At 45.4% G+C, this 21,745-nt stretch overlaps 2 protein-coding genes across 5 annotated transcripts in view; one reads left to right on the top strand and one right to left on the bottom strand.

Annotated features, from left to right (window-relative positions):
• The window catches only part of LOC115107992 (mitogen-activated protein kinase-binding protein 1-like), a 44,651-nt gene extending 34,376 nt beyond the window's left edge, over positions 1-10,275 (top strand). For 2 of the 3 annotated variants that reach the window (XM_029631834.2, XM_029631835.2), the window contains 9 exons: positions 67-303; positions 412-478; positions 917-1,063; positions 1,194-1,369; positions 2,669-3,343; positions 3,535-3,643; positions 3,844-4,103; positions 4,346-4,431; positions 9,245-10,275. In XM_029631834.2, coding sequence (XP_029487694.2) covers positions 67-303; positions 412-478; positions 917-1,063; positions 1,194-1,369; positions 2,669-3,343; positions 3,535-3,643; positions 3,844-4,103; positions 4,346-4,431; positions 9,245-9,502 — 2,015 coding nt within the window. In that variant the 3' untranslated portion in view covers positions 9,503-10,275. The remainder of the gene's footprint in view (positions 1-66; positions 304-411; positions 479-916; positions 1,064-1,193; positions 1,370-2,668; positions 3,344-3,534; positions 3,644-3,843; positions 4,104-4,345; positions 4,432-9,244) is intronic. The other variant, XM_065008897.1, reaches the window with a different exon arrangement.
• On the bottom strand, positions 10,251-15,206 carry LOC115107993 (galectin-3-like). Of its 2 annotated transcripts, none has more exons than XM_029631836.2 (6): positions 15,131-15,206; positions 13,460-13,470; positions 12,594-13,250; positions 12,250-12,338; positions 11,816-11,987; positions 10,251-11,012 (listed from the first exon to the last, which is right to left on the bottom strand). In XM_029631836.2, the coding sequence occupies exons 2-6, from the start codon at positions 13,463-13,465 to the stop codon at positions 10,854-10,856; spliced, it is 1,083 nt and encodes a 360-aa protein (XP_029487696.1). In that variant the 5' UTR covers positions 13,466-13,470; positions 15,131-15,206; the 3' UTR covers positions 10,251-10,853. The 2 variants fall into 2 exon arrangements, with proteins under 2 accessions (XP_029487696.1, XP_029487697.1); XM_029631837.2 differs by having other exon boundaries at positions 10,252-11,012; positions 12,594-13,202.
• Between the last annotated feature and the right edge of the window lie 6,539 nt (positions 15,207-21,745).

Below are 21,745 nucleotides of genomic sequence, written 5' to 3' on the forward strand. Positions count from 1 at the left end.
ACATACATACATACATACATACAAACAAACATCTTTTGACTTTTGAACTTTGACCTCTCCTCCCAGACTCTGAGGGCACAGCAGAGCCTCTAAGCTCAGACGAGGACAGTTCTGACCTGGAGGATGATGAGGAGGAAGAGGATGAGGAGGAGGAGGAGGAAGAGGATGATGAGGAGGAGAGGAAGATGGAAGTGTCTAGTATGGATGAGGCGATGAGGAAAGTCTCTGACCCTCTAGAAGACGGTCACCATCAGGCCTTCCTCAGACACCACTTTGAAACACTGGCTGAGCCCAGCAATATGGGTAAGAGAGGACACATTCCAACTTTGCACATGGAGGTGACATTCTACCCATAAACTGTTGTACAAGTACACATTACAATTATTTGACTGTAATTATCCACCTCCACAGAAGAGCGCAGCACAGCTCCCAGCGTCAGTATGTCAGCGCGATTCCTGGCCAGAGGCTCCTACAACAGGTAATAGAGCTCGCTAGCTTGTAGTCATAAAAAACCCAAATGAGCTAGCATTTTCTACCTCTGGTTCGTTGGCCATTCCTATGGGGTAAATGAATGGGGTTTTGAGATAAAAGGCAAAAATGAGATCTGCTGAGATTTTATACGGTAATATCAGTCCGTCAACATGACCTTCATGAATTATGAAACCTTTATGTGCTTGTTTTGATTCCATAAATGCTTCAAAATGCTCAAAAAGGGATATTAACTGATTTAGATCAACTAAACGTGTAAGATCTACGTCTGTGACCCTAAAGACTTTTACACACATACATATGGAAGCCCATTTACACTTTCACATGTACGCAACACCAACAAAGCTTTTTTTAAATTGTCTAGTGTTGCTTTCACCCTGTCTAGTACAGGACTGTACACTGTAACCAGGTGATGTCCTCTCTACAGGAGAACCCCTCTGTTTTCCAAGGCCCATGAGAGGGAGCAGGGGCCCTTGGTGTCCAAGGTGAGACCACTGATGGAGGGGGGCCAGGGGAAGGGCCACGAAGACCGGGAGAGGCCCATGACCCCTGCGAGAGGGCAGGAGGGGACAAAGTGAGTAGCTTTAGAGAGGGGGGGGACTAAGTCACTTGTGAGAAATATTTGCAAGTAAAAATATTATTTTATCATATATTTGTGGCAAATATGATTTGATTGATTGATGAAGCTTCCCTCCCTGTGTCAGACTGGAGATGTGTGCTCCAGAAAGGGGCACTGTGCTACGTTCACACCCCCAGAAGAAGAGGCCTCTTGGGGCTCATCTGTGGAGGATGTCAAGCCCCCTGGCCAGAGCTCCAGCCCTGCTGGACAGAGCAGCTGGACTACAGAAGACCCAGTCTGTACAGAACCTGGCCACAGAGGGTGAGTTGCTCAGTGTCACTGATGTTCAGTACATTATAATACTGTACATATTAATAATCTAACCTCCGAGGGGGGAGTACAGCACATACATTATAATACTGTACATATTAATAATCTAACCTCAGGGGGGAGGAGTGCAGCACATACATTATAATACTGTACATATTAATAATCTAACCTCAGGGGGGGAGAGTACAGCACATACATTATAATACTGTACATATTAATAATCTAACCTTAGGGGGGAGTACAGCACATACATTATAATACTGTACATATTAATAATCTAACCTCAGGGGGGGGAGTACAGCACATACATTATAATACTGTACATATTAATAATCTAACCTCAGGTGGGGAGTACAGCACATACATTATAATACAGTACATATTAATAATCGAACCTCCGAGGGGGGAGTACAGCACATACATCATAATACTGTACATATTAATAATCTAACCTCAGAGGGGGAGTACAGCACATACATTATAATACTGTACATATTAATAATCTAACCTCAGGGGGGAGGAGTGCAGCACATACATTATAATACTGTACATATTAATAATCGAACCTCCGAGGGGGAGTACAGCACATACATATTAATAATCGAACCTCCGAGGGGGGAGTACAGCACATACATTATAATACTGTACATATTAATAATCGAACCTCCGAGGGGGAGTACAGCACATACATATTAATAATCGAACCTCCGAGGGGGGAGTACAGCACATACATTATAATACTGTACATATTAATAATCTAACCTCGGGGGGAGTACAGCACATACATTATAATACTGTACATATTAATAATCGAACCTCCGAGGGGGGAGTACAGCACATACATTATGATACTGTACATATTAATAATCTAACCTCAGGGGGGAGTACAGAACATACATTATAATACTGTACATATTAATAATCTAACCTCAGGGGGAGTACAGCACATACATTATAATACTGTACATATTAATAATCGAACCTCAGGGGGGAGTACATACATTATAATACTGTACATATTAATAATCTAACCTCGGGGGGGGAGTACAGCACATACATTATAATACTGTACATATTAATAATCTAACCTCAGAGGGGGAGTACAGCACAAGCCACATGATCTCAAAACAAGATTGATGGCTTATCAGTAAACACCTGTCTAAGTATATACATGTGACATTTAAAAAATAGTTTACATTACATTGGTTGTCTAATTGACAATAAGCAGCATTCTGTTTTTCTTCTATCCTCTCTACTGTCTCATGATCCTGGACCTGCCCCCCCCCATAGTCCCCCGCTCCCTAAACCCCTCCAGTGGTAGAGGAGAGATGTGCCCTCGCCCCCAGCACCTCCCCCTCGATATACACCCTTCCAAAGCCCACTCCTGCCTCCCTTCTCCCTCCTCTACCTCCCCTCCCCCCTCTCTTGTCTCCTGCCTGCCCTCAGAAATCCCCAAGCTCAGATCCCCCTGCGACTACATGAGTCCCACCACCAGCTCCATGGCCAAGACCAGCCACTCTGCATCCCTGGTAGAGGGCTTCCATCTGGGCTTACTGTCCTGCCATGCTACCCTAACAACACAATGCCTGGAGGATGGTAGTGGAGGGAGTAGAAACACACCTAACAGCCCCAAGAGCAGGAAGCCTTTTTGTGGGCTACTGGAGGCTGAACCACCCCGCTTCACTTCCTCCTCTCCTGGTTTCCCCTCTTCCCACTCTCTCTGTTCCCGCTCCTCTTCTCTCCCTTCCCCTTCTCCCTGTCCTCTCCCTGGTCCCTCCCCTTCTCCTCCATGTGCAACAGTCTCACCCAATCCCAGCTTGTCCCTGAGCATCCAGCCCTCCCGCATTCCCCTGCCCAGCAAACAGCCACTCAGCCCTCGGTGCAGCCTCTGCCCGGAGACCAAACCGCAACCTGATTGGACTGTTTCCCCGACGAGAGACCTTGCCCTCGGGAAACAACACCAAAGTATGCCAGAATTGTTTTTTGTAAAGTTTCAAGGTTATTAGAGGACATCATCACAAAGCAAGTATGCAAATGAGATTTTTTTACATGTTGTATTGAGGATGTTATAGATACTGAAAAGTGTTGATTAAAGGAATGTTTAGTGAACTTAAAGGCATTGATACTAATCAACCTGGGGCTGTCTGTCCCTGCAGCCTTCGGTAAACGCCTCTCCCTGACTACGGCCCAGATGCAAGGGCTTCGGGGTAACGTCCAGCTGGTGTCCGTCTCACCTACCTCACTTCCTATAAAGCACTCGGAGAGGTAAACTGTAGTCTATTTACTTAGGATACACTCAAATAGCACCCTTATAAATTCTTCATAGTGCAGTATGTTTGGCTAGAAAACAAAGTATTCAAACATTTGGTGACTAAGGTGTCGTTTGAGGGCGGAGCCCCCTAAATACAATGATACATTCCAAACTCTCAAAGTTTCCCCGTGAAACCTTTCCTTTCCCTTCTCAGTGCTCCAGATTTGGAGGAGGCGGTGTGTAGAGCGCCCCTTCTAGTGTCGGTCCAGGCCAACACCTTGACTTTCGACCCCCAGCCAGGTCTGAATCGACGCAGACGCTCCTCTATCATCCTCACCGCCACTCTTCCTCTCCGTCACTCCATCTCTCTACCTCCGCTTCACCCTTCTCTTCATCATAAGTGTCTGTGTGCTTTCTGGCCTGTTTGTCCATCTGTTACTGTCCCTTCCTACTGTCAACACTGCTGCATGAACGGTGAGTCAGCTTAATGCCTCCAGCGTTCAAACCTTCCCTTTGCCTATTTGTATGTGCTGTTTGTCTCGAATTGACTAACTCACACCAATGCATCCATAACGTGTTACCTTTTGTGTGTGTTGTATTCATTACGTGTGTGTGTGTGTGTGTGTGTGTGTGTGTTACACTGTAGCATGTTTGTGTTTACTACTCTCAGCTCCTCAATGATTATGAGACACCAGAATGTATGTTTTCTACCACAGATCCCCCTGTCACTGTGGAAATCTGTAGACGGGCTGTAGCAGAGCTGCACAACAGTGTGAGGAGAGCCACCCAGCTCTATACCACGGTCAGTCTGGTGTGAGTGTTTGGTTTTACTGTCCTTGTGGGGGACCCGAAGTCCTCACAAGGAACATTCAAACAAGTGGAGACATTTACCCGGCACCCCCCCACCAGGATAAATGCTTCGGTGTTAGGGTTGGGGTTACAATTAAGATTAGGGTTAGGTAAGGGTTATATTTAGGGTTAAGGTTAGGGTTAAGTTCAGGGTTGGGTTTATGGGTTAGGGAACATGGGATTTTGAATAGGAATCAATTGTTTGGTCCCCACAAGGATAGTAAAACGTGTGTGGGTGTGGGTGTGTGTGTGGGTCCATGTCCTGGAAGAATGGCGCCGGAGGAGATGGCTGCCGTTTTACAGGCTCCTAACCAACTGTGCTGTTTTGTGTTTGTTTTTTTGTATTTTATTTTGTACATAATGTTTCTGCCACCATTTTGTATGATTGAAAAGAGCTTCTGGATATCAGAACAGCGATAACTCACCTCGAACTGGACGAAGATGTTTTCATTAACGAGTTGGCCGCGAAGGATTTACTCCGGATACCCGACCAGGCCAAAATCCCCGTCATTCACAGGAAAAGCAGACGGCGATACAAGGGACGCAGGTCCAGGTGCCGTGTGAGAATTTGTCGGCGAGTGGGTTACCCACCTCAACGTGAAATCTTTGGAGAATAAACTGGATGAGCTCCCTTCAAGACTATCTTACCAACGGGACATTAAAAATGGTAATATCTTACGTTTCACTGAGTCGTGGCTGAACAACAACATGGATAATATACAACTGGCTGGGTTTTCCGTGCATTGGCAAGATCAGCTGCCTCCGGTAAGACAAGGGGTGGCGGTCTGTGTCTATTTGTAAATAACAGCTGGTGCGCACAATCAAATATTAAGGAAGTCTCAAGGTTTTGCTCGCCTGAGGTAGAGTATCTCATGATAAGCTGTAAACCTCATTATTTACCAAGAGAGTTTTCATCTATATTTTTCGTAGCTGTCTGTTTACGACAACAAACCGATGCTGGAACTAAGACCGCACTCAACGAGCTGTGTAAAGCCATAAGCCAACAAGAAAATGCTCATCCAGAGGCTGTACTTCTAGTGGCCAGGGACTTTAATGCAGGGAAACTTAAATGTGTTTTACCTCATTTCTACCAGCATATTACATGTGCAACAAGAGGGGGAAAAAACTCTAGGCCAGTGGTTCTCAAGTGGTTTTGCTTGGGGACGACAATTGAGTCGCTACCAAATATTATGGACTGTATGAATAGTTTCACAACCTTCAAAAGTTTTTTTTTTACATTTTTTTTTTTTTGGTGTAAGTTCAATAAAATGTAATATGAATATCAGAATAAATTAACAATGATAATTAACATACTGAACAATAACTAATTTGCCTGTTTGTTTATTTATTGTGTGTGTGGCTTATCAGTGGGAAAACTGGGGGTGTTTCTTCAGTTTGATACGTTTATTGAAGTCTGGGGTTATGGTTGACAGGGCAACTTGGAGGTCATGCTGGCTGTCCAGTTTTTTTCTGCTTTTAGTTTTCAGCACGGCCATAGCAGAGAAGCCACTTTCACACCGATAGGTAGTGCTGAACGGTAGCATGATTCTGATTTTGTTGCACTTAGCAATGCGCTGGGCCACAAGGTATGATGCGCAAAGTACCTTTTCTTGTACCTTGCATACGCTCTTCAATGGATCTTGTGAGGCCTCCATATATTTACTTTTTTTTTAGAGTCCGCTGTCTTATCTTTGTGGCTTGGATGCTTGGTGTCCAGATGCCTTTTCATTTTGGAGGGTTTCATGCTCTCATTAGCGAACAGCTCGTTGCATAGGACGCACAGTGGTCTACACTCACCCTGCCTGCCTTCTATTTCTTATATAAAACCACATTTGAAGTCCGGGGCAGTATTTTCTCTTCTTGATAGGGACTGGGTTGTCTGCCTAGTTGTTGTCATCTACTGCAGCTTCCATTGTCGAGGAAGCTGCATGTTTTAAAAACTTGTCCATGATTTTACTCTGACAGCTAGCCTACATGACATAAGTGACAGCTAACTATCCACATGTGCAATGCCTGCAGAACACATTTGCATTGGTAGCTGTCAATCAACTAGCTCAAAAAGATCTGTATTATCTGAATGGACGTGTCACATTTAAAACCAAATAATGTTGCAGAATTACATTTTCAATGTATCAGTGTGTGTGTGTGTGGGGTGAGAACGTTATTGTATTGGTCAGTGAGTATGTGCGGTGTGAAAACCCTCTTGAGTCTGAACGTAGCTAGCCATTTCATCACTGCGGACGCGCTGCACGTGTAAAGTCAGCAACAATAAGCCATGCAGTGCATGCACGCCTGTGTAGCGCTAACGTTGTGTAAAGTCAGTTGCGACCCCCCCCCCCTCAATCACTGTTCTAGACAACCTTTACTCCACACACAGAGAGGCATACAAAGCGCTCCCTCTCCCTCCATTCGCCAAATCTGAACATAATTATATGGCCTGATTCCTGCTTGTAGACTAAAACAGGAAGTGCCAGTGACTCGCTCAATACGGAAGGGGTCAGATGATGCAAATGCTAAGCTACAGGACTGTTTTGCCAGCACAGACTGGAAAATGTTCCGAGACTCACCGGCTTCATCAATAAGTGCATCGATGACGTTGTCCCCACAGTTGACCGTACGTACATTCCCCAACCAGAAGCCATGGATTACAGGCAACATCTGCACTGAGCTAAAGGGCAGAGCTGCCGCTTTCAAGGAGCGGACTCTAACCTGGACAAGTATATGAAATCCCGCTATGCCCTCAGAGGAACCATGAAACAGGCAACGCATAAATACAGGACTAAGATCGAATCGTACTACACCGGCTCCAGTGCTCGTCGGATGTGGCAGGGCTTGTAAACTATTACAGACTACAAAGGGAAGCCCAGCCACGAGCTGCGGAGTGACACAAGCCTACCAGACAAGCTAAATTAATTCTATGCATGCTTCGAGGCAAGTAACACTGAAGCATGCATGAGAGCACCAGCTGTTCCGGAGGACTGTGTGATCATGTTCGCCATAGCAGATGTAAGACCTTTAAACAGGTCAACATTCACAAGGCCACAGGGCCAGACGGATTACCAGCACGCGTACTCCGAGCATTCGCTGACCATCTGGCAAGTGTCTTTACTGACATTTTCAACCTGTCCCTGGCCGAGTCTGTAATACCTACATGTTTCAAGCAGACCACCATAGTCCCTGTGCCCAAGAACACCAAGGTAACCTGCCTAAATGACTACCGACCTTCACTTCTGTAGCCTAAAGTGCTTTGAAAGGCTGGTCATGGCTCACATCATCACAGAAACCCTAGACCCACTCCAATTTTCATACCGCCCCAACAAATCCACAGACGACGCAATCTCTATTGTACTCAACACTGCCCTTTCCCAACTGGACAAAAGGAACACATGCATCAGAATGCTGTTCATTGATTACAGCTCAGCATTCAACACCATATGCCCTCAAAGCTCATCACTAAGCTAAGGACTCTGGGACTAAACACATCCCTCTGCAACTGGATCCTGGACTTCCTGACGGGCCGCCCCCAGGTGGTAAGGGTAGGGAACAACACATCTGCCATGCTGATCCTCAAAGCTGGGGCCCTCGGGGGTGCGTGCTTAGTCCCCTCCTGTACTCCCTGTTCACCCATGACTGCGTGGCCACGCACGATTCCAACACCCTCATTAAGTTTGCCATCAACACAACGGTGGTAGGCCTGATCATCAACGACGGTGAGAGCCTATATGGAGGAGGTCAATGACCTGGAAGTGTGGTGCCAGGACAACAACCTTTCCCTCAACATGATCAGAACAAAAGAGATGATTGTAGACAACAAGAAAAGGGGGACAGAGCATGCCGCCATTCTCCAAATCACCAACAAACTATCATGGTCCAAACACACCAAGAGAGTCGTGAAGAGGGCACGACAAAGCCTATTTCCCTATTTTCTCAGGAGACTGAAAAGATTTTGCATGGGTCCTCAGATCCTCAAAGTTGTACAGCTGTACCATCGAGAGCATCACTGCCTGGTATGGCAACTGCTCGGCCTCCGACCGCAAGGTGCTATAGAGGGTAGTGCGTACGGTCCAGTACATCACTGGGGCCAAGCTTTCTGCCATCCAGGACATCTATACCAGGCGGTGTCAGAGGAAGGCCCTAAAAATTGCCAAAGATGCCAGTCACCCTAGTCATAGACTGCTCTCTCTGCTACCGCACGGCAAGTCTAGGTTCAAAAAGCTTCTTAACAGCTTCTACCCCCAAGCAATAAGACTCCCGAACAGCTAATCAAATGGCTACCCAGACTTTTTGCATTGTCCCCACCCCCCCACCCCCTCTGACACTGCTGCTACTCTCTGTTTATTATCTACGCATAGTCACTTTACCTCTACCTACATGTACATATTACCTCGACTAACCTGTACCCCCTGCACATTGACTCGGTACCGGTGCCCTCTGCACATTGACTCGGTACCGGTGCCCCCTGCACATTGACTCGGTACCGGTGCCCCCTGCACATTTGACTCGGTACCGGTGCATTTGACTCGGTACCGGTGCCCCCTGCACATTTGACTCGGTACCGGTGCCCCCTGCCTCCACATTGTTGCTTTTTTATTTTTAACTTTTATTTAGTAAATGTTTTTCTTAAAACTGCATTGGTTAAGGGCTTGTAAGTCAGCATTTCACTGTAAAGTCTACACCTGTTGTATTCGGCACGTGGGTGTGGGTGTGGGTCTGTGTGTGTTTATACCTTGTGTGTTTACAATAAAGTATGTCATGTTTCTCTCCAGGTGCTGAGCAGTGGGTTAGAGGTCAATGCAGAGCAGCAGGAGATGGAGACGGTTCTGGTTGAGGCTCTGGGAACAGTAAAGACTGAACTAGACTCCCTACCTCACCTTGTACATAGAAGTAAAGGGCTCAGGGGGGAGGTAGCAATGAGAGGGGAGGTAGGGGTCAAAGGTGAGGGGGACAGGACATTGGCTCTCCTGCAGCAGTATTCTGAGCTCTTACTAAAGTCAGTGGAGAAGAGACTGGACAACAAGATCTAAAAATGATACATACACAGAAGATGCAGACATGCATATGAATTAAATGCGTATTACACATATGAAAATACACACAGGCAGGAATCGCTCGGTAATCAACAAATCATAAGAACAATGAGAACCTGACACTTCCTCATAGAGAAGTTAAGGACAAATGAGTTAAGAATGAATTACATTTAAGATTCTCATGTGTACTTTAAAAATGTCTTGTGTGTATTTCTTTTATATGACTCAGTACTACTGCAACGTTGAGGAAGAACTTGTAAGCAATCATTTCACTGTACTTTTTACACCTGCACATAACAAATAAACTGTGATTGGATTTGTATTTGATTTTGAATGGCTGTAGGGATTAATGAAGGAAAAAATGTATTTATTCTGGGACTGCACTGTGGGCAAATGTGATGTCCTGTCCACAGTTGAGGGGAGAAAATGACATGCGTTTTTCCTAAGAAAATGGAGTGACCATAAATCCTTTATGCTGGTTTTATCCTTTTAACTGTGAATTCCTATTTTTTTTATAACTTGCACGGCAAGGGTAGACATGTTTACATTCACTGTATCTGTGGAATGCCACTGCATTTTCTCAATGATCATACTGTTTTTGTCTTACTCCACATGTTTTTGAATCTATGCTTAATGTCTATTTCCCCTGGTTTTATTGTGAGCGTTGTGTGAATGTGATTTGTTTGTGTGCATCGAGTTGACTGTCAAACTTGTCTTGATATTGCAGTTGTATGAGAGGTCTGATACAATAAAAAATATTTTAAAGGTAACTTCGTTCAATTTAATGGTTTTATTTCATACAATTTTACATTGACATTTTAGTCATTTAGCAGGCGCTCTTATCCAGAGCGACTTATAGTAGTGCGTGCATACATTTTCATACTTTTTTACCATACTGTTCCCCCATGGGTATCGAACGCACAACCCTGGCGTTGCAGGCGCCATACTCTACCAACTGATTTACAGTGGCAAAGGTTAACCCAGCTGGTTAGATTCTAAAAACGACCCCTGAAGGACGCTGAATCCTCTCATATAGAGATGTTCTGTACCTACTGATATCTTTAGTCAGTTCAAAATCATAAAGTATGTATACTTATATAGACATTCAACAGAAAATAGTTATATGAAATATAAGAATTACAATGAAATGGCAGTGTTGAATTCTTAGGCATTTTAACATTACACACATTTGCAGATGGAGTGTTTGTTAGTGGGAATTAATGTGGTTTTAAGTGTACAGCTCATTATCATCATCATAAAACGGGTGTAAAGACAAATGCAGATTGATGCCATGTTATGCATGTAGCCTCTGATGGGTGCTATATACTGTATATAGATGTCGTGGGTGTCATGGCATTGTGTCTACGTTGATGGAGGTGAGGATGACATCATAGAGGATGTTGACGCGATCGATCTGGCTGAGTTCTCTGACACGGTGTTTGAACTCAAACCGCTGAGCTCTGTTCACAGCCACCTTGAACTCCCCAGATGTAACCAGAATCTTCATCTGAAAGGAAAGGAAAGACTATGTTGGTTGCTAAAAATTCTAATAGTTTGCCTCATTTCAGTTTGTGACAAAACAAGCAAGTATAGTGAAGAGAATCATTGTACCATCTGAACACAGGAGGCTGCTGAGAGGAGCACAGCTCATTATAATGGCTGTAATGGAACTGCTGCAATTGAATCAAACACGAGTTTGATGCGTTCAGTACCATTCCATTCACTCTGTTCCATTCATTACTACGAGCCGTTCTCCCCAATTAAGGTGCCACTGACCACCTCTGCATCTAAACCACTTTGAAATATCTTTTCAAAAAAGCAAAAGTATTGTTTTTTTTCCAGCTGTTTGAAGCTGCTATACAGAACTAAAAGCATAGAAATAGTGCATAGATCTACCGCTTCTGAGACTTGCTTTCAATGAGAATGACAGATCTATAACACATTTGTATGTGAATTTGTTCGGGTTGCCCCAAAAGTGACGTTGCAGCTTTAAGCCAGATTGGCTTTGCAAAATAGCCTGGTTCGATAAAGATCCCTGAAAGGTACATCTGACTTCTTTCCGGACACTCAACAACACATAGACTCACAGACAATGCTTCAGAGAGAGGATATCCCACAGTGCTAATCTATAACCTACTTTAGTTAAAGTACTTTATCCCTGTACTAACCTTAACTAGTAGAGATCAATAAAAACAACTAACCTACGTTCTATGCTAATTAATGATAGCAAACACACTTTTCTATGTTCCATTTATTAGTTAGAACAGTAGGGGCTACAATTGCACTGCTGTAAAGAATATTCCCACTGACCTCGAAGGACTGTCCTGCCATGAAGGGGAAGCCTCCCTGTGTGTGCCTCTCCTCCTTCCCCCAGCGCTCTCCCACCTTGGTGTTCCTCACCACTGCCTGCTTGCCCCCCTCACTGAACCGAGAGTTGAGGTGGAAGGCGATGTCTTTACCTCGCAGGAAGTTGACTGTGAACCTGGAGGGGGATACGACCCAAAAAAAAATGAATCAAAAAAGGATGTTTAATTGATCAGATTGATAATAGGATAGGCCAAGACATTAGACAGTAAAATCAAGCCACTGTCATCCGACGAAGGCAGCTGACATATTCAGAACAATCAACTTTACAAAATGACACGTATGTTAACGTCCAATGCTTTCACTGGGTCTCTCCGGGATCTTAATACTCCTAGTAAACAACAAAGACCATAGTAGACTATGGTAGTTGATGAACTCACTGCTTAGCATTTGGTTTGACCCGGCCCATGATGGTGATCATCATCTTGTCGTAGATGCCTCTTTGTAGGTTCAGGTTGTAGGGCACGCTCTACACACCAACACAACACACTGACATTTAGGATATGGCTCTGTCTTCACACCAACACAATTTATTGCAAATGTCCTCCTTCCATCCACATCCACTGTTGTGAAATTGTTAGATGACTTGTTAGATATTACTGCATGGTCGGAACTACAAGCTTTTCACTACACTCACATGAACATCTGCTAACCCTGTGTATGTGACCAATAACATTTGATTTGATATTGAAAATCCTTCCCTCCCTCCCTCCTTGTCTCTCACCAGTCCAGCTGGTGTCGGATTCCACTGTGGAGCAGGTGTGAAGCCATCTGTGTCCTGAACAGGGCCTAATGGCCATCCAGACCCTGGGTTAACGCTTGGGCTAAGGCCTGGGACTGGCCACCCTGGGACACTAGGCTGACTCTGGGCCTGGGCTTGAATCAGAGCTGGGCCTTGAGGTTGAAAATGCTGGGGTGTAGGCTGAGGCTGGAATTGGGGAGGCTGGGGATGGGGTCCAGGCCAGCATGGTTGGCAGGGATGGGCTGGGGATGGTTGTGGTTGGGGACCAGGCCAGTTTAGAGATGGAGCTGGGGCTGGTTGGGATGGTTGCGGACCAGGCCAGTTCCAGTTTTGGGTTGGAGCTGGGGCTGGTTGGGATGGCTGTTGCCCAGGCCAGCAGGGGGTGTTGGGCTGCCCAGGAAAACAGGGCATTGGCTGAGGTTGAGCCGGAGTTGGGGCTGGTTGGGATGGTTGTGGACCAGGCCAGCAGGGGGTGCTGGGCTGTCCAGGAAAGCAGGGCATGGCCTGGGGTTGGGTGGGCTGTTGGCCAGGCTGTGTCGACCAGACAAGACCCCCTGGTTGCTTCTGACTGGGCCAGATACCATTGCTTCCCTGGGGGGTATAACCAGAGGACGGACAGCCACACAGAGCATCAGAGAGCTAGGGGGTCAAGATTAATACACACACACACACCGTCAACGATACACACGTGCACACTGGCACCAACACTCATGCACACACTCCTATACATACAGACACAGACAGACTATTTCCACACAATATTTCAAGAATACTGAGACAGTTCCTTTCAGGGATAGTTCTCAGCCGTTAGTTGTCAGTGTAGAGGTTGGAGGAGGTGAGGTACTTACTTCCATAGTATCTGTAAGTAAAGAGAGAACAGCATCACTACGATTTTTTATCTTCATCAGAAACGGAAGCAGTGTTGTAGCCATGGTCCCCTAACAGCAGAAAAAAATCCCACTAGCAAATCACCACGGTCAGATCATCAGGGCATTCAGTTCAAGTTCATCGTTTCCCCCAGTTTCATCCCTGATTATACCAGCTTATCCTAAGGGACATTAGAGAGGGACAGTCATGTCCCCCTCTCCTCTAAAGTACCAACTGACAGCTCAGACAAAATAAGCAGGAGTTTGGAAACATTCCTTGGTGAATTCAAATTGGCTTACAACATCTCTGTATTATTGTAGACCAAGTCCCTACTCATAGACAGAGTATGAAGGTCGAAGGTCACCATAAAGACCATTGTAACACTGGAGTAAAGACCATTGTAATACTTGGAGGAAATTGACACAATATGGCATCTATTGCATAATAAAGCCCTTTGTGAAGAATGTGTATGGAACTGTGAATCCGTTGTCTGTAATCATTCTGCCACAAGTGACTGTCCTCTCCTCCTGGCACATCAGATTCCACAGATAGCTACTCACCAATTACATCATAACCTGATTACCTGCCCTCAGGCTAGTCTTGCATTTGCTGTGCATTGTCTTTGTCTTATAGACTATAACATGACCACAATTATGATATGGATGCGTAGTATAAGATCGGCTCCCATCCCATAATAGGCCTCCAAACCGTAACTGCAGTCCTGCCCAAATAAGTTGATTACCTTTTCTCAGCAGCTACGTTAAGAAGCAACAATTCAGTCTAACATATTTGCTTTGTATATTTCTTTGTCATTCAGAATGGGACATTCAAGCGGTAACGTCTTAGAGTTCTTAGTTATATATATATATTATTTTTCTACTTTTGAACATTCCATAGATCAGTACAAATATTTCTTTACAATAATTAAAACATGTTTTCAAACAGCTTGCTGAACATGTCTCTCTCATAGAGAATAATTGCCAAAATTGAGGTTTGTTTCACTCTATATGCCAGGACCTTTCACACTGCAGAAGGTTGGTTGGCCAAAGGAGAACTTTTGGACTGCAGCATAGCACACTCTAAAGTCGGATAACATCAACCTTTAGCCCAGAACTAAATTGGCTCGGCCGCAGAGAAGAGCAAGCACCAACTTTTGGGGAGGGCTAACCAGTGTCAGAGATCAGCCAAAACTTAATTGGAATATTCCCTCACTAGCCTAGCGGTTAAGCACATTGGCCAGTAACTGAAAGCTCGCTGGTTCGAATCTCTGAGCCGTCAAGGTGGAAAAATCTACCGTTCTGCCCTTGAGCAATGCAGTTAACCCCCAACATTAACTGCTCCCTGGGTGCTGATGACATGGACGTTGAATAAGGCAGCCCCCCGCACCTTTCTGATTCAGAGGGGTTGGGTTAAATGCGGAATACGCATTACGGTTGAATGCTTTCAGTTGTGCAACTGACTAGGTATCCCTTTTCCCCTTCTATGTATCATGAAATATGATTCTGCACATCTGGAGCTAAGCTTGATTTCAAGTGAATTTAAAATTGCATCACAGTGTACAGTAAAACAATAAAAATAGGATAAGAACTCTAAACCAATGGGACAACACAATCTCAAACTCAGTCTCAAGACATAAATTAATACAACGTTACCTGTTATTCACTGGTCTTCTCAGATGTAACACTGTAGAACCAGGTTGTTGCTTGGTTGTTGAAGTGACAGCTAGACAGCTCTAGCAGGAATCCACACACACATATTTATGATCTCCTTTATACCTTCCCTTTTTCATTAGGCCACTCCCAACTCTTCTGGAAGAACCGCGCCCAGGGGAAAAGATTCCCTGTCACAACATCTCCCTTATCAAAGTATGTTCTTCAATCTTACTAAAAGCAGATAACTAAACTCAGAAAAAAATAAATGTCCCTTTTTCAGGACCTTGTCTTTCAAAGAGAATTTTGGGTTTAAATACTGTTTCCCATGTTTGTTCAATGAACCATAAACAATTAATGAACCTGCACCTGTGGAACGGTCGTTAAGATACTAACAGCTTACAGACGGTAGGCAATTAAGGTCACAGTTATGAAAACTTACGACACTAAAGAGGCCTTTCTACTGACTCTGAAAAACACCAAAAGATGCCCTGGGTCCCTGCTCATCTGCGTGAACGTGCCTTAGGCATGCTGCAAGGAGGTATGAGGACTGCAGATGTAGCCAGGGCAATAAATTGCAATGTCCGTACTGTGAGACGCCTAAGATAGCACTACAGGGAGACAGGACGGACAGGATCGGTACATCCGAACATCACACCTGCGGGACAGGTACAGGATGGCAACAACAACTGCCCAGGTTAAACGCACAATCCCTGGACTGAGGGCTTGTAGACCTGTTGTAAGGCAGGTCCTCACCAGACATCACCGGCAACAACATCGCCTATGGGCACAAATCCACTATCGCTGGACCAGACAGGACTGGCAAAAAGTGCTCTTCGCTGACGAGTCGCAGTTTTGTCTCACCAGGGGTGATGGTCGGATTCGCGTTTATCGTCGAAGGAATGAGCGTTACACCGAGGCCTGTACTCTGGAGCGGGATCGATTTGGAGGTGGAGGGTCCGTCATGGTCTGGGGCGGTGTGTCACAGTATCATCGGACTGAGCTTGTTGTCATTACAGGCAATCTCAACGCTGTGCGTTACAGGGAAGACATTCTCCTCCCTCATGTGGTCCCCTTGCCTCCAGCATGACAATGCTACCAGCCATACTGCTCATTCTGTGCGTGATGTCAGTGTTCTGCCATGGCCAGTAAAGAGCCCAGGTCTCAAAATATACAAATATTTACACATGTTAAGTTTGCTGAAAATAAATGCAGTTGACAGAGAGAGGACGTTTCTTGTTTTGCTGAGTTTATATAAAAATGTTTGTTGTAAAAAAACTGTGGGCCAATATATATGTAGGACATAAGCAATAATTTACACCGCCTTCAGAGTGACTACCCCATCTCTGTAGCCCACACATACAACTATCTGTAAGGTCCCTCAGTCGAGCAGTGAATTTCTAACACAGATTCAACCACAAAGACCAGTGAGGTTTTCCAATGCCTTGCAAAGAAGGGCCCCTATTGGCAGATGGGTAAAAATATAAAAATCAGACGTTGGAACATCCTTTTTTTTTAAACTAGGCAATTAAATTAAGAACAAATTCTTATTTACAATGATGGCCTACACCAGCCAAGCCCTTCCCTAACCCGGACGACACTGGGCCAATTGTGCGCCGCCCTATGGGACTCCCGGTCACAACCTGTTGTGATACAGCCCGGGATCAAACCATGGTCTAATAGTGATGGCTCTAGCACTGACATGCAGTGCCTTAGACCGCTGCTCCACCCTTTGAGCACGGTGAAGTTATGAATTACACTTTGGATGGTGTATCAATTACACCCAGTCACTTCAAAAATACAGGCATCCTTAACTCAGTTGCATGAGAGGAAGGAAACCGCTCAGTGATTTCACCTTTGAAGCCAATGGTGACTTTAAAACAGTTTAATGGCTGTGATCGGAGAAAACGGAGGATGGATCAACAACATTGTAGTTACTCCACAATACTAACCTAATTGACAGAGTGAAAAGAAGGAAGCCTGTACAGAATAAAAAATATTCCAAAACATGCATCCTGTTTGCAAAAAGGCACGAAAGTAAAACTGCAAAAAATGTATGTCCTGAATACAAAGTGTTTGGGGCAAATCCATCATGACACATCACTGAGTAGCACTATTCATATTTTCAAGCATGGTGGTGTCTGCATCATGTTATGTCTATGCTTATCTTCGGCATGGACTTGAATGTTTTTACTATAAAAAGAAATGAGAAATCCTAAAGGAAAACCCAGTTCTGCTTTCCAACAGACCCTGGGAGACAAATTCACCTTTGGGCCAAATATACACTGGAGTTGCTTACCAAGATGACATTGGATGTTGCTCAGTGGCCTAGTAACAGCTTTGACTTAAATCGTCTTGAAAATATTTGGCAAGACTTGAAAATGGCATTCTAGGAATGATCAACAACCAACTTGACAGAGCTTGAAGAATTTTTAAAAAGATGAATGTGCAAATATTGTTTAATCCAGGTGTGCAACGCCTGGGTATTTGGTGTAGATTGTTGACAAAAGAAAAGACAAATAAATCTATTTCATTCATACCACTTTGTAACTCAACAATATGTGGGAAAAGTCATGTGTGAATACTTTCTGACAGCACTGTATATATACACTCAATAATTGACAGGGGGCAGCCCCCCCACCAATGAAAACAATATTCAGAAAGTTATAAAAATGCATTTATTAATGTCTACATACAAATAATACAACAATTATATGTAAACGTTTTCCTTAAAGTATATATATTTTTTAAAGTTCTAATGTAACTGTCCACACTACAACAACAAAATAGGTTATATAAAAACGTCCCTATAATATCAAAAAAAGGCACTTCACTTCCATGGTGTTGATGCTCTTAAATTGTCATGGGTGTGGCTGGAATGCATCAACCCTTTTTTGAGAGAGAGAGAGAGAGAGAACAACACTGATACAATATTGAAATGTTGCCATAGAAACCAGGGAATTTTGTCAGTAATGGCATTACAACAGATACCTCCACTGTGTCAGAGCTGGGCTTGGTTCCCTTGGTTCATTGCATTGAGTCTGTAACGCATCATAAGAGGGCCCAGTCTAACAGTTTCCTGGTAACGGTGATGAACATAATCAACTCTGCTGATCCAACTCTGCTGATCCATCTCTCAACGTAAAAGTTATGTCATCGCTATTTCATTGTTATGACAGTGTTATGACAGTGTTCACCCTCCCATAGTAAAGCTATTCCTGGATATGTTCATTTTAATACCTGAATGAAATTAATAGCTAAAAAATATAAACCATGTTGAATGATTTTTATAATCTCTCAGATTGAGTTTGGTTCCAGGTGTCAATCCTAATCCTTCTCTCCATCCATGATCAGATTATCTGTAGATATTGAAACCCCTTGCACCTATAACATCTGACCACCTCTATGGAAATCTAGCATGGAAACTTTAACTTTTTGTGCTGTCTTGCCACTTGTATGTTGTCACGCCAAACAATGACCATAGGAGTTGGCAAGACATCGCAAGCAGATCTGGGATCAGGCTAATTGTAATCCCCTGTGCACCTAACTTCTGGCGACTAAGGGCTCTATTCAATCCACATCACAGAAGTTCAGCTTTACAGTGTGATTGAAATTTGAAGGCAATGTTTCCCCTTTAGAGAGACTGCATTCACTTTAAACACTGCATATGTTGGCTCAGTCAGAAATTACCTTTACATTTCTGTAATCTGTAAGAGGGCTGTGGTGACCGTATTAATGCCACACCGGCGGTCAAGAGTCATGAAGGCATTCAAATTCCTTGTGAGCGTTTAGTCACTGGTAATTAGGCTTCTCCAAACTCTGATGCTGCTGATGGTCATTAGTAGCCTACCAAACTTGCTAACTGCCTGGTACTCTGCACTCTATTGTCCCTCTAATCCAGGGGTGGGCTATTCCAGTCCTCAGGGGCCTGATTGGCATCACACTTTTTTTCTTCCAACCCTGGCAAACACAGCTGATTAATCAGATTGCATTCTAAACTGAAGACCATGATTAGGTGTTTATTGGAGTCAGGTGTGTTAGCCGGGGCTGGGGCAAAACTGTGTCACCAATCAGGCTCTCGAGGACTGGAATTGCCCACCCCTGCTCTAATCAATGCAAATGTCTTCGAAATCCTAATCAAACACTTCATGAGAGACCAGTGCATAGATGACTTGTCATTTTTCTCACTGCCCCTGTTTCGAGACAGGTGCATATTAATGGTCCATTCTATATCATAACAAATGTCACACATATATTATTTAGTATATGTAAAGACAAGATTAAATCAGGAATAGTCTGATGGGTGACAATATTAGCCTATCACTTTTTTTTGTACAACTTTTTCTAATTGTAGTCGCACACCTCTTGTAGCCTAGCCCATGGTGTGTATCACAAGGTTTGTATCACAACTAAAGTGGCCAAATAACTTCTTAAAATGAAGCACATTAATCCGCTTTACAGGGGGTTTAGAGTCTAACTGGGATACATAAGCAGCGTGTGAGTTTCAAGTTTGGGGAAGATTGTTTTCACCATAAAAATGCGCCTTTATAATAAAAGCATTACATGCATAATCGTATTTGCGGTCATGGTGTTTTCCCGCTAATGGAACAGTCAGTGGAACAGTCAGTGCTTATGGCCTACTACCATCTGCACATTGCTGTGCTTATAATGTGAAGAAATAGCCTAATAGTTTATCAACATTTTAAGGTAAATGTTCTAATCTGTTGCGTCAGCCACATTGTGTAAAAAATGTGTTTTGATGCTAGTGGTTGTATTAATTTGGGATCTATCGCATCTCACAACTGCTTAAGACTATGTTTGGAATATTTATTTCTTGCACAGAATAGAATAGGTCGACTTTTGTACAATGCGGGATAGTAGATTGACATAGGCTAGTGCTTTTGCTGTTTGTTTGGCCTACTCATCTTGCTGGCTGATGAAAAGTCAATGTGAGCAGTTCTTCCAATATCTTCAATATTCACAGTTGCGTCCCCAATGTGTCTGGCTTCACTTGTAACCTGTGAGAATGACCCGATCCCGTGATGGAGAGCCAGGTGGGTGAGAGGTGCTTAGGAGTGCGCAGCACTCAGGGAGAAGGGCTCAACGCAGCACTCCGGGACAAGGGCACAACGCAGCACTCCGGGACAAGGGCATAACGCAGCACTCCGGGACAAGGGCATAACGCAGCACTCCGGGACAAGGGCATAACGCAGCACTCCGGGACAAGGGCTCAACGCAGCACTCCGGGACAAGGGCACAACGCAGCACTCGGGACAAGGGCACAACGCAGCACTCAGGGAGAAGGGCTCAACGCAGCACCCCGGGACAAGGGCACAACGCAGCACTCAGGGAGAAGGGCTCAACGCAGCACTCCGGGACAAGGGCACAATGCAGCACTCAGGGAGAAGGGCTCAACGCAGCACTCCGGGACAAGGGCACAACGCAGCACTCAGGGAGAAGGGCTCAACGCAGCACTCAGGGAGAAGGGCACAACGCAGCACTCAGGGAGAAGGGCACAACGCAGCACTCCGGGACAAGGGCTCAACGCAGCACTCAGGGAGAAGGGCTCAACGCAGCACTCCGGGACAAGGGCACAACGCAGTACTCAGGGAGAAGGGCTCAACACAGCACTCCGGGACAAGGCCACAACGCAGCACTCCGAGACAAGGCCACAACACAGTACTCAGGGAGAAGGGCTCAACGCAGCACTCCAGGACAAGGGCTCAACGCAGCACTCCGGGACAAGGGCACAACGCAGCACTCAGGGAGAAGGGCTCAACGCAGCACTCCGGGACAAGGGCACAACGCAGCACTCCGGGACAAGGGCACAACGCAGCACTCCGGGACAAGGGCACAACGCAGCACTCAGGGAGAAGGGCTCAACGCAGCACTCCGGGACAAGGGCACAATGCAGCACTCAGGGAGAAGGGCTCAACGCAGCACTCCGGGACAAGGGCACAACACAGCACTCAGGGAGAAGGGCTCAACGCAGCACTCAGGGAGAAGGGCACAACGCAGCACTCAGGGAGAAGGGCACAACGCAGCACTCCGGGACAAGGGCTCAACGCAGCACTCAGGGAGAAGGGCACAACGCAGCACTCAGGGACAAGGGCTCAACGCAGCACTCAGGGAGCAGGGCTCAACGCAGCACTCCGGGACAAGGGCACAACGCAGCACTCCGGGACAAGGGCACAACGCAGCACTCAGGGAGAAGGGCTCAATGCAGCACTCCGGGACAAGGGCACAACGCAGCACTCCGGGACAAGGGCACAACGCAGCACTCCGGGACAAGGGCACAACGCAGCACTCAGGGAGAAGGGCTCAACGCAGCACTCCGGGACAAGGGCACAATGCAGCACTCAGGGAGAAGGGCTCAACGCAGCACTCCGGGAGAAGGGCACAACGCAGCACTCAGGGAGAAGGGCACAACGCAGCACTCCGGGACAAGGGTTCAACGCAGCACTCAGGGAGAAGGGCTCAACGCAGCACTCAGGGAGAAGGGCACAACGCAGCACTCAGGGAGAAGGGCACAATGCAGCACTCCAGGACAAGGGCTCAACGCAGCACTCAGGGAGAAGGGCACAACGCAGCACTCAGTGAGAAGGGCTCAACGCAGCA

Source organism: Oncorhynchus nerka, linkage group LG24 (genome assembly GCF_034236695.1).
Source record: "Oncorhynchus nerka isolate Pitt River linkage group LG24, Oner_Uvic_2.0, whole genome shotgun sequence".
In the NCBI taxonomy this organism is placed as follows: domain Eukaryota; kingdom Metazoa; phylum Chordata; class Actinopteri; order Salmoniformes; family Salmonidae; genus Oncorhynchus; species Oncorhynchus nerka.

What these genes read in the sequence shown, in the direction of transcription:
- LOC115107993 (XM_029631836.2), bottom strand. An exon ending in GTCAAACCAAATGCTAAGCA is followed by an intron (nt 11,988 to 12,249) that starts GTGAGTTCATCA and finishes ATCCCCCTCCAG; the next exon opens with GTTCACAGTCAACTTCCTGC. An exon ending in TGGCAGGACAGTCCTTCGAG is followed by an intron (nt 11,013 to 11,815) that starts GTCAGTGGGAAT and finishes CTTTCCTTTCAG; the next exon opens with ATGAAGATTCTGGTTACATC.